At 43.3% G+C, this 12,666-nt stretch overlaps 1 protein-coding gene across 1 annotated transcript in view; it reads left to right on the forward strand.

The window, feature by feature from the left end:
- The first annotated feature begins 2,168 nt into the window (after positions 1-2,168).
- The window catches only part of cecr2 (CECR2 histone acetyl-lysine reader), a 43,177-nt gene continuing 32,679 nt past the window's right edge, over positions 2,169-12,666 (forward strand). Inside the window, exon 1 of the mRNA XM_030053311.1 lies at positions 2,169-2,442. Coding sequence (XP_029909171.1) covers positions 2,323-2,442 — 120 coding nt within the window. The 5' untranslated portion in view covers positions 2,169-2,322. The remainder of the gene's footprint in view (positions 2,443-12,666) is intronic.

The raw sequence follows: 12,666 nt of genomic DNA on the forward strand, positions 1-12,666 counted from the left end.
ACTCCCTAGACATGTATAAATTCCTGTTTACTATTTTTATAATATTATCACTGACTTCAGAAGCTTCTTACCAACTCAATTAGTTCCAACAGGGAATCATTTGCATAATGTATAAATATGTTTTCTTATATTTCTATTTTTACCTTTGTATGTGCTACTTACATTACTTACACTTATGTATTGCTACCATTCTGGGAGATCTGTTCTCTAACTTCTGTTTCTATAATACTTTGTTTTATTTTATTGAATGATTTATTTAAAATGTTGTATTACCAAATCCATTATAATTTATTTGGCCTTTAAACTTGAGTCTGAGTCTGATCAAATGAATGAATTAATCATTACATACAGTAATGTTTGATGGACTCAGATGTGTTCCTCCAAAGTAAAAGTTCATTTAGAGCACAGGATACATTTGAGGGCTAAAGGGAAGCTTGTATCCTAGAGAAACACCATTAGCTGGGACGTTCAGCTTGCCCAAAACCACTTTATACTGGATAGCTACTGGGTTGCTCTGTATCCTAGCAACAACACAGCATGAAGTGGGACTGAGTTTCCCAAGGGAGAGCCACATCACTGCACTGACATCACTGAAGGCTGACCACCACTGCCCTGCTCCAGTACTGACAATCAGTATCACCTTATAGCAGAGACTGGCAGCGAACAATAGGCCACAGAGGGCCAGGTGTCTGCAGGCAGGCGCTCCAACCAAACATCAGGCCATTCCTACTGATTAACACAACCTCAACCAGAGAGGAGAAACTAGCTCCCCTGTGAGATCACCAGGTGTAGTCTTGTGCGTTGTTGCATTGCTGGGCCCTCCGTGACGCATGCATACTTGTCTCTACCGTGTACAATCCAGGTAGCCAAATCCAAGAGGAAATTCATCCCCAGAAAATGTGGTCAGATTGATAAATATAGGTGTGGTGCAGCGTTAGTTCACCTAAATTGAGTTTACCTACCTTTTTATTTGCAGAACAGAGTTTAGCCACTGTTTTGCGGCTAACATTAACATAGATGTGGCAGATTCAAAGCATACTGTGCATCATACAAAGGAGTGCTAAACCAATATGAATTAAAGTGTCATTTAAGAGGAAAAAAAATCTGCCTTATTGAAATTATATCTGAATTGCTGGAATTATTGCTGATAGTCATGGCTCTTTTCCTGTTATGATAGCTGACTAAAGATCACAGTTCGCTTTTTTTTTTTTTTTTTTTAAATTTCCCATTGTAGCACTATTTGATAATCTGTTTTGCTTTTACGGAATTTGTGTTTATTCCTCCACCTACACTAGAAAGTACAAAGCAATATTGGCACTGATATGATTTGACATTTAAACAAATGGGTGACCTTCAACACGACTGGAGGGGGAAATGTTTTAATCCTCTAATTTTGCCAACAGCCTTTTCAGGGGAGAGTGTGTCAGCCCTCGCCTCACACTGGGCACAAACCTACCTTTGCATCCTACATGCACTTTTCACCAATTACAATGGGGGGAGCCCGAGTGTAATATATTGCACAAAAGGCGCACACAGCGGCGTTGTTTACAAAAATAAACGACTCTACCTTGCAGTTCACTGTCATCAACCATGATCATGCGATTGAGTGCTGTCTGAGACTGATAAAAACTTGCACTGCTACCACTGCAATAAATGATGTGGATGAAATAAGAGGTGATATATAAGATTGTCACCTACAATGGGACTTAAGAATCAAAAGAAAAAAAAAATAAAAATAAACACCTCAGGTTTAATTTTGACCTTATTTCCACACGGCCCCCCCAAAGCGCACAGGTTGACACAAAGTGAAAGTGACTTTACTACCTGCCTGGCTCATCCTTAAAACTTTTGAGGAGTGTACTTCATTCACCATTCACAAGCATTCCCTTTAAACGGCGACCGCACTATCAAGTCGAGGGAGTGACACTGAGTGTAAGGGTTTACGATATCAACAAAAAAAACTAATTCGGGTATATGTTTTGTTTATTTTGGGGTGTTGAGCTTGAGCAGACCAAAAAGTCGTGTAGTGTACGAGCTGGTAATGATGATGTAAACTTTTTTGTGGCACCCTCCGTAACAGTTCACCCCTCCTCGCCGCGCGTTGGTATCACCCTCCCCCATCTGTTCAGCTCTGGAGCGACTCTGATTGAAACAGATTGTAGCGCTTCCCCGGGTCGCAATGGCAATCGTCCGGACTGGACGTCAGCGGCAACTTTCCTCACATTTGTAAAGGACTTTAACGCCACGGAGTCTCCATAAGTCATTGAAGAAACTACTTTCTAATGTGAGAAACAAACGTCACACAATTTCTCCAGTCCGAAAATGTCCCAGGGATGTACAATTTCTGTGGAAGAGATCCAGTCTTGGTGGGAAGTACCCGCCATAGCCCACTTCTGCTCGCTGTTCAGGACAGCCTTCCACCTTCCAGACTTTGAAATAGAGGTAAATCACCAGTGCTGCTACACGTAATAACAGAAACGTCTTTTATCACAGAAATTAAAAGTTATTCTGTGTCAGCTCTTGTGGGGTACATGGTCTGTCAAGTGGGACTTTGCATAACGAGCTAACTGGTTAGCCAGCTTAGTTAGCTGTGTGTTCTGTGAACTTCTCCTGTGTGAACGTTACTAAGGCAATCCTGTTAGGTAACGCGCTAGCCAGCTAGTTAGCGTCGCTAAAAGCTAGCTTTACTGGATAACTGCTTATCCCCACAGCTGAAAAACCTGTCATCACGCCAGTTAGTTGACTATAAGTAAATTAAATCTTTTGCTTTTTTTATGGTCCGAGGTCCGTACAGCAATTTGGTCTGCCTCAGGATGCTCCAGCGCCTTTCCCTGCCATAAGGTGCTCTTATAACAAAACCATGTGCCTCCTATTTGTTTTCCTTTGGCGAGACACCAACATCGCGCTCCTGTTTATGTTGTGAAGCGACTTTATTTAGCTCAGATCGCGTTTGGACAAAAGGTAAATGTCCAGCATGATGCTTGTTAGGAATGTGTGTCTAAACAAAGTCATAAAGCAATGGCAAACTTGTGAGCATTCAACTGATTGGTGAACTCCTATTATTTAATTGCTGCGCTTTACTGTGAGCTGTACATTGAAGTCACACTAACTTGAATAGTAAGCTGGTTGTTGTCCTGGCATTCGAGTGGTCTAGTGCTCGTGTTTTTCCTTCAAATAAAGTTAAGTTCATGGCTTGAGGTTCGAGTTTATTGTCTTGCAGTTGCAAGCCATCTGGCTTGGGTAGCCATAGGGACGCAGATGCCTTTCAGGCATTGTTTCCTCGCCCTATTCTCGTTTTACCTCTAGAAGCCATGGTTTAAACGCTTATTTCCTATTTTAACCAGATCCCAAACGATAGAGACGAACCCGCCAGCCCGTATCTTTGCTGTATCACAGAATAAACGAAATTTACTGCACCACGATTACATAATTTAACTTTATTACTCCATTCTTCTCCCTGGACACTTGATTGTCCTTGTAGTTCACGGAGAGCTTGTTTCGAGCATGCATTTTGTGTGGAATCACGTTACAGTTAATAGAGATTGTTTGATCCATCGAGGAATGATCGCACTTAAAAGAAATTGGTAAGGTCAACATCACGCATCAACAGTCTCCATCAGTCATTCACCCCCACCCCCTTCGGGAGAGAAACACACGCAGGCATCGCTTTGTTATTAAATGAGGGGCAAAGCAGATGGGGATCGCATTGCGCCTAGTTTACATGAAAGTTGAGGGTCTCCTGTGCTGTTGCGTTTCGCTCTATAAATGTTTGTGGTGGTCTGTGGAAAATACATGACACTGTTTTATTTAAGTACACAAATAAACTATTAATGGGTTACTTCTTGCCAGTGACGGTAAGACCGAGCGTGCTTGATTTTTAGTGTCGCAAACATCCCGTTTCTGTAGAGCAAGCATGGTTTTGCACCGTTTGGTTTAATGCCAGCAACGTCCCGCAATAACGGAGAGCAGATGATTTATCTGTCTTTAAACGCATCACTAAGCACAGATCACATGTGCCGCATCCACCCACTACAGCTAGATTTCAAAGAAATATTGAGATGGATGGACTGGCCTTATACTTTGACATCTTAATCAGACACTCTCAGTGCTCAAGGTCATAACTCCTTTGGCTCTCAATGCAGTTATTTGTAGTAAGCAGTCTTAATAATAGCTTTATAGTTCCGCATGATAATGCCCATTAGAGACGTCCTGCCTCTGTCTTTGGCTGATGATATGTGGAAAGTACATCTCAATCTATTAAAATATAAAATTGTGTTTGTGCAAAGAGGTGTCAGTGTAGAAAGAATTAATCTTGTGAAGCCTTCCCCTTCGTTTTATATCAAATTGTTTCGGGTGAAATTGTTGAATCAGAGTACCCGGTAATGGACTTGTCTCATCTTATTCACAGTACAGACTATTGCACTGGGAACTGTAATAACAACCTAACACAACTCACTGAGTCAGGGAACAATTACTAACAACAGTTTGGCAGCCATATTACCAGCCGACTGTGTCATGAGATGATCCTGAAACCCACATGGCTACCTGTCACTCTTGAATCCTATTGTGCACCTTGTTTGCTCTTGCAGGTTTTGATTGAGTCATCGGTATTATTAATACTGTAATGGATGAACCAGTGTCGTGCATGTCTAATCCACTGGAATTGAGCTGACCCACAGAGGTTACCAGCACTCATGAGTTGCTTCAAAGCGAAGTAAAGCATTTGTTGTCTGCTCTAATCTACAATGACATGTTGCGTATGTGATGACTGACTCCGTGGTGGGGTTAAAGAGTTTACATGACTCACGTTTGTCCCTGCTCATTTTCCTCCCTGCTTTTGGTTCCTAGTGGGGTATTTCTAAATGGCTGTGCTGAATAAAGCTGGTGGCTTTTTTAGTCAATAGTGCACAAATCCAGGTCTAATAGGATCTAGTGTCTTTGATTATGGCCTTGACTTGTCTGGGAGTTGAGCGGATGACTTTGTCTAAGTAAATGATTAGCCTAACAGAGATGTGGATGGAGCCTGAGTCAGACTGTGGGCTCCCTTGCTCCACATGAAGTCATCTCTTGCTCAGTTTCAGCTTTCAAAAATAGTTGAGACTGATGGTTGTGTCAAAATTGTACCCTTATAATCCAGGGTTGCTGTTGTTGTGAAGAATAGACACCCATAAGGAAATTTGTTGAATTCCTCCTTGTCATTATGATTGGCCAGTGGAAAGATCAGGCTGTAATGATCTGAATGCATTGATCTCAACATGAACTAGAAGAGTGCACTCAGTAGATTGTAGATCTCTGCCAGGTGTTTCTCCCCTTTTCCGGACCATAGGCTACCCAGCTCCGAGCTACCATATATGCTTACCATAAATCAAGAGAGACTAAGCAGGTAATTGTGTTGTCAAACACGTTTCAAATTACCAGTAAAATTACTGTATGATTCAAATATAATACAGAACAGTTGTATGCCAGCCGTTTGTGGCTCTTTGCCAGAGGTTATATGGCTTTTGACAGAAACCGGTTTCAAAAGAGCACAAATTCAAATAGAAAATTTCTAAATTAATACTAGGGTCGCTTTCTTGCTCTCTCACACACACTCTAAAGATCCGCAACGATTATGTAAACAATCCTTGAAATATGAAGTAATAATTTTAAATAATGTATAATAAGAATAATTTGTGCTGTCAGGCTATGTAACCTATTTGAACTCCCTGTCCAGTATTTTCTACAGTGTTGTGTTTCTCATGACCAGCTTGCTTGTCAGCAGTGGTAAACTCGCCCAAAAACACAGTGCATGTGTTGGATTTTTTCACCTGCGATCAGAGCAGACATGGCCACAATAGGGGGGAAAAAAAACAAGCAAGGTGGACAGTGACTCAGTTAAGAAATCGACGTATCTACCAAGTAGTAAGAGAAGAGAGGAATATCAAGAAAGCTGTGTGGTAGAGCGAGGCAGACAGTGAATTGTGCCGAGTGACTGCTGTATGGAGAGAGAGAGGTTTGTGCGAGGCAGAAAGTGAATGGAGAGAGTGGAAGTATCCAAAACAAATATATTGCAGAGGTTTTGACACACAGCAATCATATGGTATTCTTCATGGTACAGGCTGATGTGTGCACAAAAATTTGATAGGCCCAGTAGTTTCTGAAATCATCTGCAGACAGACACACACACAGGAGTGAAAACAATATCTCCACCCACAGCGTTACACCTGGCGGAGATGAATTGTACATATGAATAGATTGACTTATGAATTGATCAAACACATCTGAACAGTACTATTAACATGTCAGTCAATTCTGTAAACTTTGTGGTGTGTACAGTCACATTATCGCTGAAGTTCACATAATCAGTAATCATAATGTAGACAGTTATACCTGAGGACAGCTAGCAGTGTAGGGCCTGTCGGGCCTGATAGATAAGGTATGTTAATGTCCTAATTAGAATCACCTACACTCTCATTTTGTCAGCTAATGGTATGAACCAGCAAAAAATTGTTACTTTAGATCTGGATGCTGAATCCAAAAGGGCAGACTTGCACTATACTCCTGTGAAGAGATTAAGGCTATTGATAAAGTCTGTAAGAGGTTTTCAGGGGGCTCTCTGCAGACCTCCAGAGATTATTCTACCCTGCTGGGCAGATTTTACTCCACAACCTCTAAACAAAGCACCTGGATTTATATTTACAATATATTTAATATTTCTTACCCAGGACTACTGTTGCACTATAACAAAGACTTGGACGTTTATGTTAGCAAAAGTCCTGGACTAAATATTTCACTTCCAGGTTAACTGATGTTATGATCTTGCAGCCTGACTGAAACAGAGTTTTCTCTGACTTTTAACTCCAGTACAGTCTTCTACAGCAACTTTATTATAACTACAAGGCAGAGTTCAAGCCACTTTACTGTGAACATACATCAGAGTTTAATCAAAAGATGGTGATTCATTGGTAATTTATCACATTACATCAGTTAAAGTTACTCTGAGGTAGGATTGCCAATGTAAAATGTAGAGTGTCCAGCATCATTGTGCCTCTCGGTCTGAAATTAGCAGATGACTGATTTACACTTCTGCCAACTGGAGCCAAAGCCAATAATTGCCAGGGACTGTCGCAGGGTTCAGAGTATGAATCTGAAATAGTACTTGGTTAACCTGTTTATACAGAGATCAGGTCCTGAGCATAGTGAGATTTTCAGTCAGTATAAAAGGCCTATTAATTAGTTTTCTCTCATTTCACTGCATTACTTATGATATGAAAATTGTCATGTCACCTGGGAATGCCCCATTAGCACCTTTTCATGCAATCTTGCACCCTTGTGAGCTCACACATTCTTTTTGAGCACTTCAATCCATACCAGACTATTATAATAAAATTCTGTGTCGGGCTCAGCCAGCGATTTGGATTCAGCATGTGTTTACTTTCTGAGACTTGGTGTTTAGACGGAAGAGGAAACTGTCATGTATGCTTGTTTTGTCTCACGCTGTCTCCTGGGAGGAACAAGACAAGCTGGCCTGGGCACTGTCTGGAGAGCGTTTGGCACTTACCCTCATTTACTTGTACCTTTGTTTTCACATGCAGAGTTTTGAAGGATGAGCCCTGCTGATCCACGTGCTGTATGTTGTAGTAAATAAAATTTGACAGCCTGACCCAGTGTTTCAACCTGAAGTTCATCTTATTCTCTCCCTCTCACTTGCTTGCCTTGGCTTTTGACTGCTCTCGTGTTAGTATGCTGGGATGTGAAGAGTCAGCTCCCTTTGCAATTCTATCTGAGTGTATAGGTTGGGTTACCTAACCGGGTAGAAAAGAGGAGGAGGTGGAGGGCAGGAAGTGGCTGTCACTGGTCATGACAGACTGAGGCCGGTGAGTGATTTCAGCCGGGCCCAGGTCTTAGTGTCAACATTCCCCGACGTTCCATCAGGCCTTGTGGACAGAGCCTCCCATATTGGCTGCTGCTGTCCTGTGCTGTGAGCTGGGTCTCTGTCAGCCTGTCCTAATAGACAGCAGGGGTCAATGCTGTGGTGGCTGAGTGCCTCAGTCAACTGTGCATGTCATGTTCATAGTTTCTTGTTAATCTTCTATTCTGGTTTTGTCCTTTGGTGTCAGCATTGGCAGAGGAATCATAAGGGCCTCGGGATGCATACCTCCACAATGTTAGTTGCTGTTGCTGACAGGACGTCTAGTCTGAGGTCTAGTTGCCTTTATCATGACAGAGGAAACAGCAAATGTTCCTTTTTTTCTGTGCAAGTTAGGGGTCTCTACATGGGCTTTGTGTCCTGTCCTGTGTGCAGGTCAGAAATCAGTGGGTAAGAAGACCTCGGGATGGAGGAGACGGATCACTAACTAACTACTGTGATAGTTGCTGACTGGATACAAACCAGATCCTTTTTCTCATAATGGAGACTTTTGTAATGAATGCCACTTTGGAGAGCAGAACTTTTGTACCTTGTGAAACTGCAACCGGGCTGGATATTAACAAACTCAGTGATCCAGGCCGAAGGTGCTGCTGTGGTGTTGTTGGGGCATCTCTTTTCTTTCTTCGGTTCTGGTCAGTGATAATGAAGGGGCTCTCCCCCCTATCTCATTGGCAAGTCTCACAAAACAGCTCCTTGCACATTGTTCCTGCGTTGATACACTTCACTGTCGCTGGTTTCCTCTTTCCCCAGGCTGAGGGCAGAAAGCTTGGAAACGGGGTGTGTGTGTGCATGCGTGGAATAAAGGGTGGAGTGTGTGAGATGGAGAAGAAAGAAAGAATGACTTTGGGGGGGAAGGGGAGAAAAGTGGTCCAGAGATGAAGGAGAGCGAGTGAGTGAGGATGGGAGTGAAGAAAGTGGCTGTAATCTGCAGGAAAGAGACACAGGGTCAACATGGCTGTCCAGTTGTCCACCCGCCCACCCCCCAGCCTGGCTTTTTGTCTCTGCAGAGTATGCTTGATTTCCTGGCTATGTGGCTGTGAAATGATCCCTGAAATCCCAAAGCCTCCAGACGCTCCAGGCCTCTGTGGTTGGATCTTCGATGATGTGCCCTTCATTGCCAGGCACAGCCCTTCTAGCCAAAGACTGCCCCCCCTACACATCGACCCACCGCCCCCCATGCTAGATTGGTGCCAGCTAAAGTCCCGGTCACCCTCCCATTCTGTTCTCTGCTGGTAGCCTATTTGGTGCATCGTCATGCCTCTGTTCCATATATCTTCATCATCTGTCCGATGCCATCTATGTTGGGAGCTGTGAAGGAAATTGGCCCCTGTCTTGGGAACGTTTATTATTAAACTTGTGATAGCCAAAGAGAGATGGGAGCCTGGCACTAATTTTACCGCCTTTATTTTGTAGTTTAATCTGTCCAAGTTCAGAGTGTACTTGGTGCATCAATTAAAATGTGTCTGATTTGTAAAAGTGTTCACATGGGGAGAAAACAAAGCACGATATTTGCTTCAGCATTCAGTGTGCAAAGGCTTGCTCTCCCAACTAGTGAATTTATTGCACACCAGTGTCGTTTTTTTTCTATCTTAGTTGTCTATCCCTAAGCCCACAATTGCATCTACAACAGTTAGAAGTTAATTTGTGCCTTGCTTCCTGGAGGTCATGTCAGTGCACAGTAATGGAAATAGTGTAAATTATCCATTAAAGTTGATGATTAGCTGCATAATAAAGTCACAATAAAACTGCAGTACACACGTTGTTCAACATAGTACAGGGCATTAGTCAAGGCAGCAGTATGTCTCTGTGCCTTGTTTTTAATGTGTTTTTTTTTTTTTGGAGCCTGTGGAATTCACAAGATAAGGCAAACCTGCAATAGAACTGACAGTCCTCATTTCTGACCATAACAGATAACATCAGTGAGTTTAGGCTTAGAAAAAGAAAAACCATCTGGGACCATCCTGTGTCAGTGGCAAAGCCAGCCTGCAGTTCTGTGTGTTGCAGGGAGAAGAGGTGATTTCACCTATACGGCATCTATACTGTGATGATGCCAGAGTTTTGCACCATATGGATGATTCATAAGATGGCATCAATAATAACTTGAATAACTTAATGTATACTCAGCTCTGCAATCAGAAGAAGAAAAGAAGAATGTCAAGAGCATTAGTAAAACAAGCAAATGGTAAAACTGCGCAACTGTTAAAAAAAAACCCAAAACAACCATACTGCCCTACTTCACCAAGTTAGCCTACTTCCTTAAGTGTTACTTGGGCAACTTTTGCACTATTGGCTTTAATGGTTTGGTGTCTGTTGTCGAATCTGAAAGCAAAGCATCTCCATGTTTCACTTCTGGCACCAGTTTTTGTCATCATTTTTCACGTGGACTTAGATCCAAGACATAACGGACTGTTTGACACTGTTGCCATGTTTTCAGCTGTTTGACTTTATTGAACTGTGTGGTGACTGCTGCAGTCCACTGTCATACTTCCTTTAACTATTGCAATTCACATGCCATCTGAATGTGCACACACTCTGGAGGTAATGTTGAAATAGCACGTCAGATTGTACAACACGCTTGGTGCAAGGTACAAGGGATGGGCATTTCAGGCAAAAATTCGATTCCATATTGACAATTTACTTACCTCAGACTTACTTTGTCTGATAAAAGCTAGCCATTGATTGTTGATTTGTGGATGGGCCCCCACTGTCTTAAAGGGGTTCCACACAGAACGTCTTGACTGTTGTGGTTGTCTCATCTCGTTTCTCCTATTTGTACAGTAGCAACAATCTAGCCCATTTCACCGGGGTGTGGCTCTCTGCTCTCTTGCCTGCTTTTGTGAGGATGTCAATCAAACTGAACACGTTTGTAAGAGAAGGTGACAGTTGTATTAACTACTTGACTGATTTTACAACTTTGTGGCGGTTTGAAACTCACGACCCATCCCTACAAGGTATGAAAATTTATAAAAAATCAGCAATGAATTCAATCTGTCATGCTGGTATCCACATTTGGGTATTGTGATTATATGTTTGCAGGGTTAAGCTCATCGTCGTTTTCCTGCAATTGACTTATTTTCAAGACATTTCTAATACCCTGCCTAATTGGATTTTACTGTCCAGTCTGTTAAAGTGATGAGTAGACTCCCACATGTTCATTCCTCCTCCAACTTCCCTTCAAATCCAGCGCTTCTCTGTTCCTCGACTTCATTTTGCACTTTAAATATCAAACTAAACCTTTATTCTTGCATCCTTTTTCCTGTTGATTTGTCATGAAATATCATCTTAGTCATCACCTGCTGGACTCCTGCACCACGTCTGCTTCCTCAGGCTCCATCTCCATCACCTTCTCTCTCTCTTCCAGTCTTATGCTTGGCACCTCTCTCTAAGGACTAGTCTGTCTGTCTACTGCTCCACGAGCCTCCCAGCCCATCAGTCATCCCTCTACCCCATCCCATAACCAGCTCTTGCTCCAGCTTGGGCCCTCTACCCCGTCCCCTTCCCGAGCCCCAGCCCTGGCATCACCATGACTAAACCCCAGATGGTGGCTCTTTCTTTCCCTTCCCCCTGGAGGTTGGAGGCTCTCTGCTCTGACTGGGTGCTGGCTGCTGCTTCTGCAGCCTATCTGGAGGGGGGGTTCCTATTCTTCCCAAAGCCCCCAGTGTGATTGTAAAAGAAGATTTAGTCCTATTAGATCTGGTAAATAAGCGAGAGCAAGCTGCCTGTGAGCACGTCCTTGTTTCTGTTGTCTAGAAAGCAAATGGATTAAAGGGCAGGGGTGGGGTGGGGTGGTCTAGGTTTTAAGTGTTGCTCCATGATGGCCCAACCTCAGACAGGCGCTTGCTGATTCCCAGTTTCTGAAGGAGATAACTTGCAGATAGCAGTCACTTAAGGTGTGCTGCCAGCCTGGCCTCACTTAGAGGGCTTTGAAGTGAGAGCAATTGGGGGTGGTTGTGGTGGTGACGTGTGGGAAGGTATCTCTAGAAAAGCAGCTGGAGGCAGGAATTTGGGGAGTTTGGTAGAAAGTGTTAGCTGTGGGATGCGTGCCATCAACGAGAGATAGGGCAGCAGGCCACGTTTGGCCTGTGAGAGCTTCAAGGCCTGAAAGGGCTCAGCGGTCAATGACTTTCATCATGAATATCTTTACCTTTCAACCCTGGCCTGCTCAGCTTCTTTGTCAACACTGTGAAGGAGAAGAGAGTCCCCACACACATCAACAATGATCCTTTCATCACATAGCATTTGTTATATCCTATATCTCAGCACTATGCTGCCTGCCAGAGTTTTCTAATCTCAGATCTGTACTGTTCACTCATCCCTCACCCTCCCCTTCCCCTTCCTTTCCCTTCCTTTCCTTTTCTCCCACCCACTGACACATCCCCAGCTCATCTCCTCTTACTGCCTCACAGACAGCAACCTCTGACACTTTCTTTTCCACATCAACCTACACATAAAGCCTTGAATACTTTTTTCCCCCCTCCACACTCTGCGATTACCCCTCGAGGATCAAGAACCTTGCCTTTATTAACATACACACACACACATTCTTGCCCCCCTTGTATGTGCTGTCTGTCTTTAACAACCGTATTTCATTGTAAGGGGGCGGCTCCCCCCTCCCCCAGTTGTGATTGACAAGTGAGAGCAGCAGCACATGCATCAGATGGTTTCACATGGGGAGTGTGTGCACAGAGGGGGAGGCAGAGGGGCGCGTACACTGGGGTTTGTTTCAGCCAGCTCCATTGTTGCAGCTCCCCATGGCT

Source organism: Myripristis murdjan, chromosome 6, assembly GCF_902150065.1.
Source record: "Myripristis murdjan chromosome 6, fMyrMur1.1, whole genome shotgun sequence".
NCBI lineage: Eukaryota > Metazoa > Chordata > Actinopteri > Holocentriformes > Holocentridae > Myripristis > Myripristis murdjan.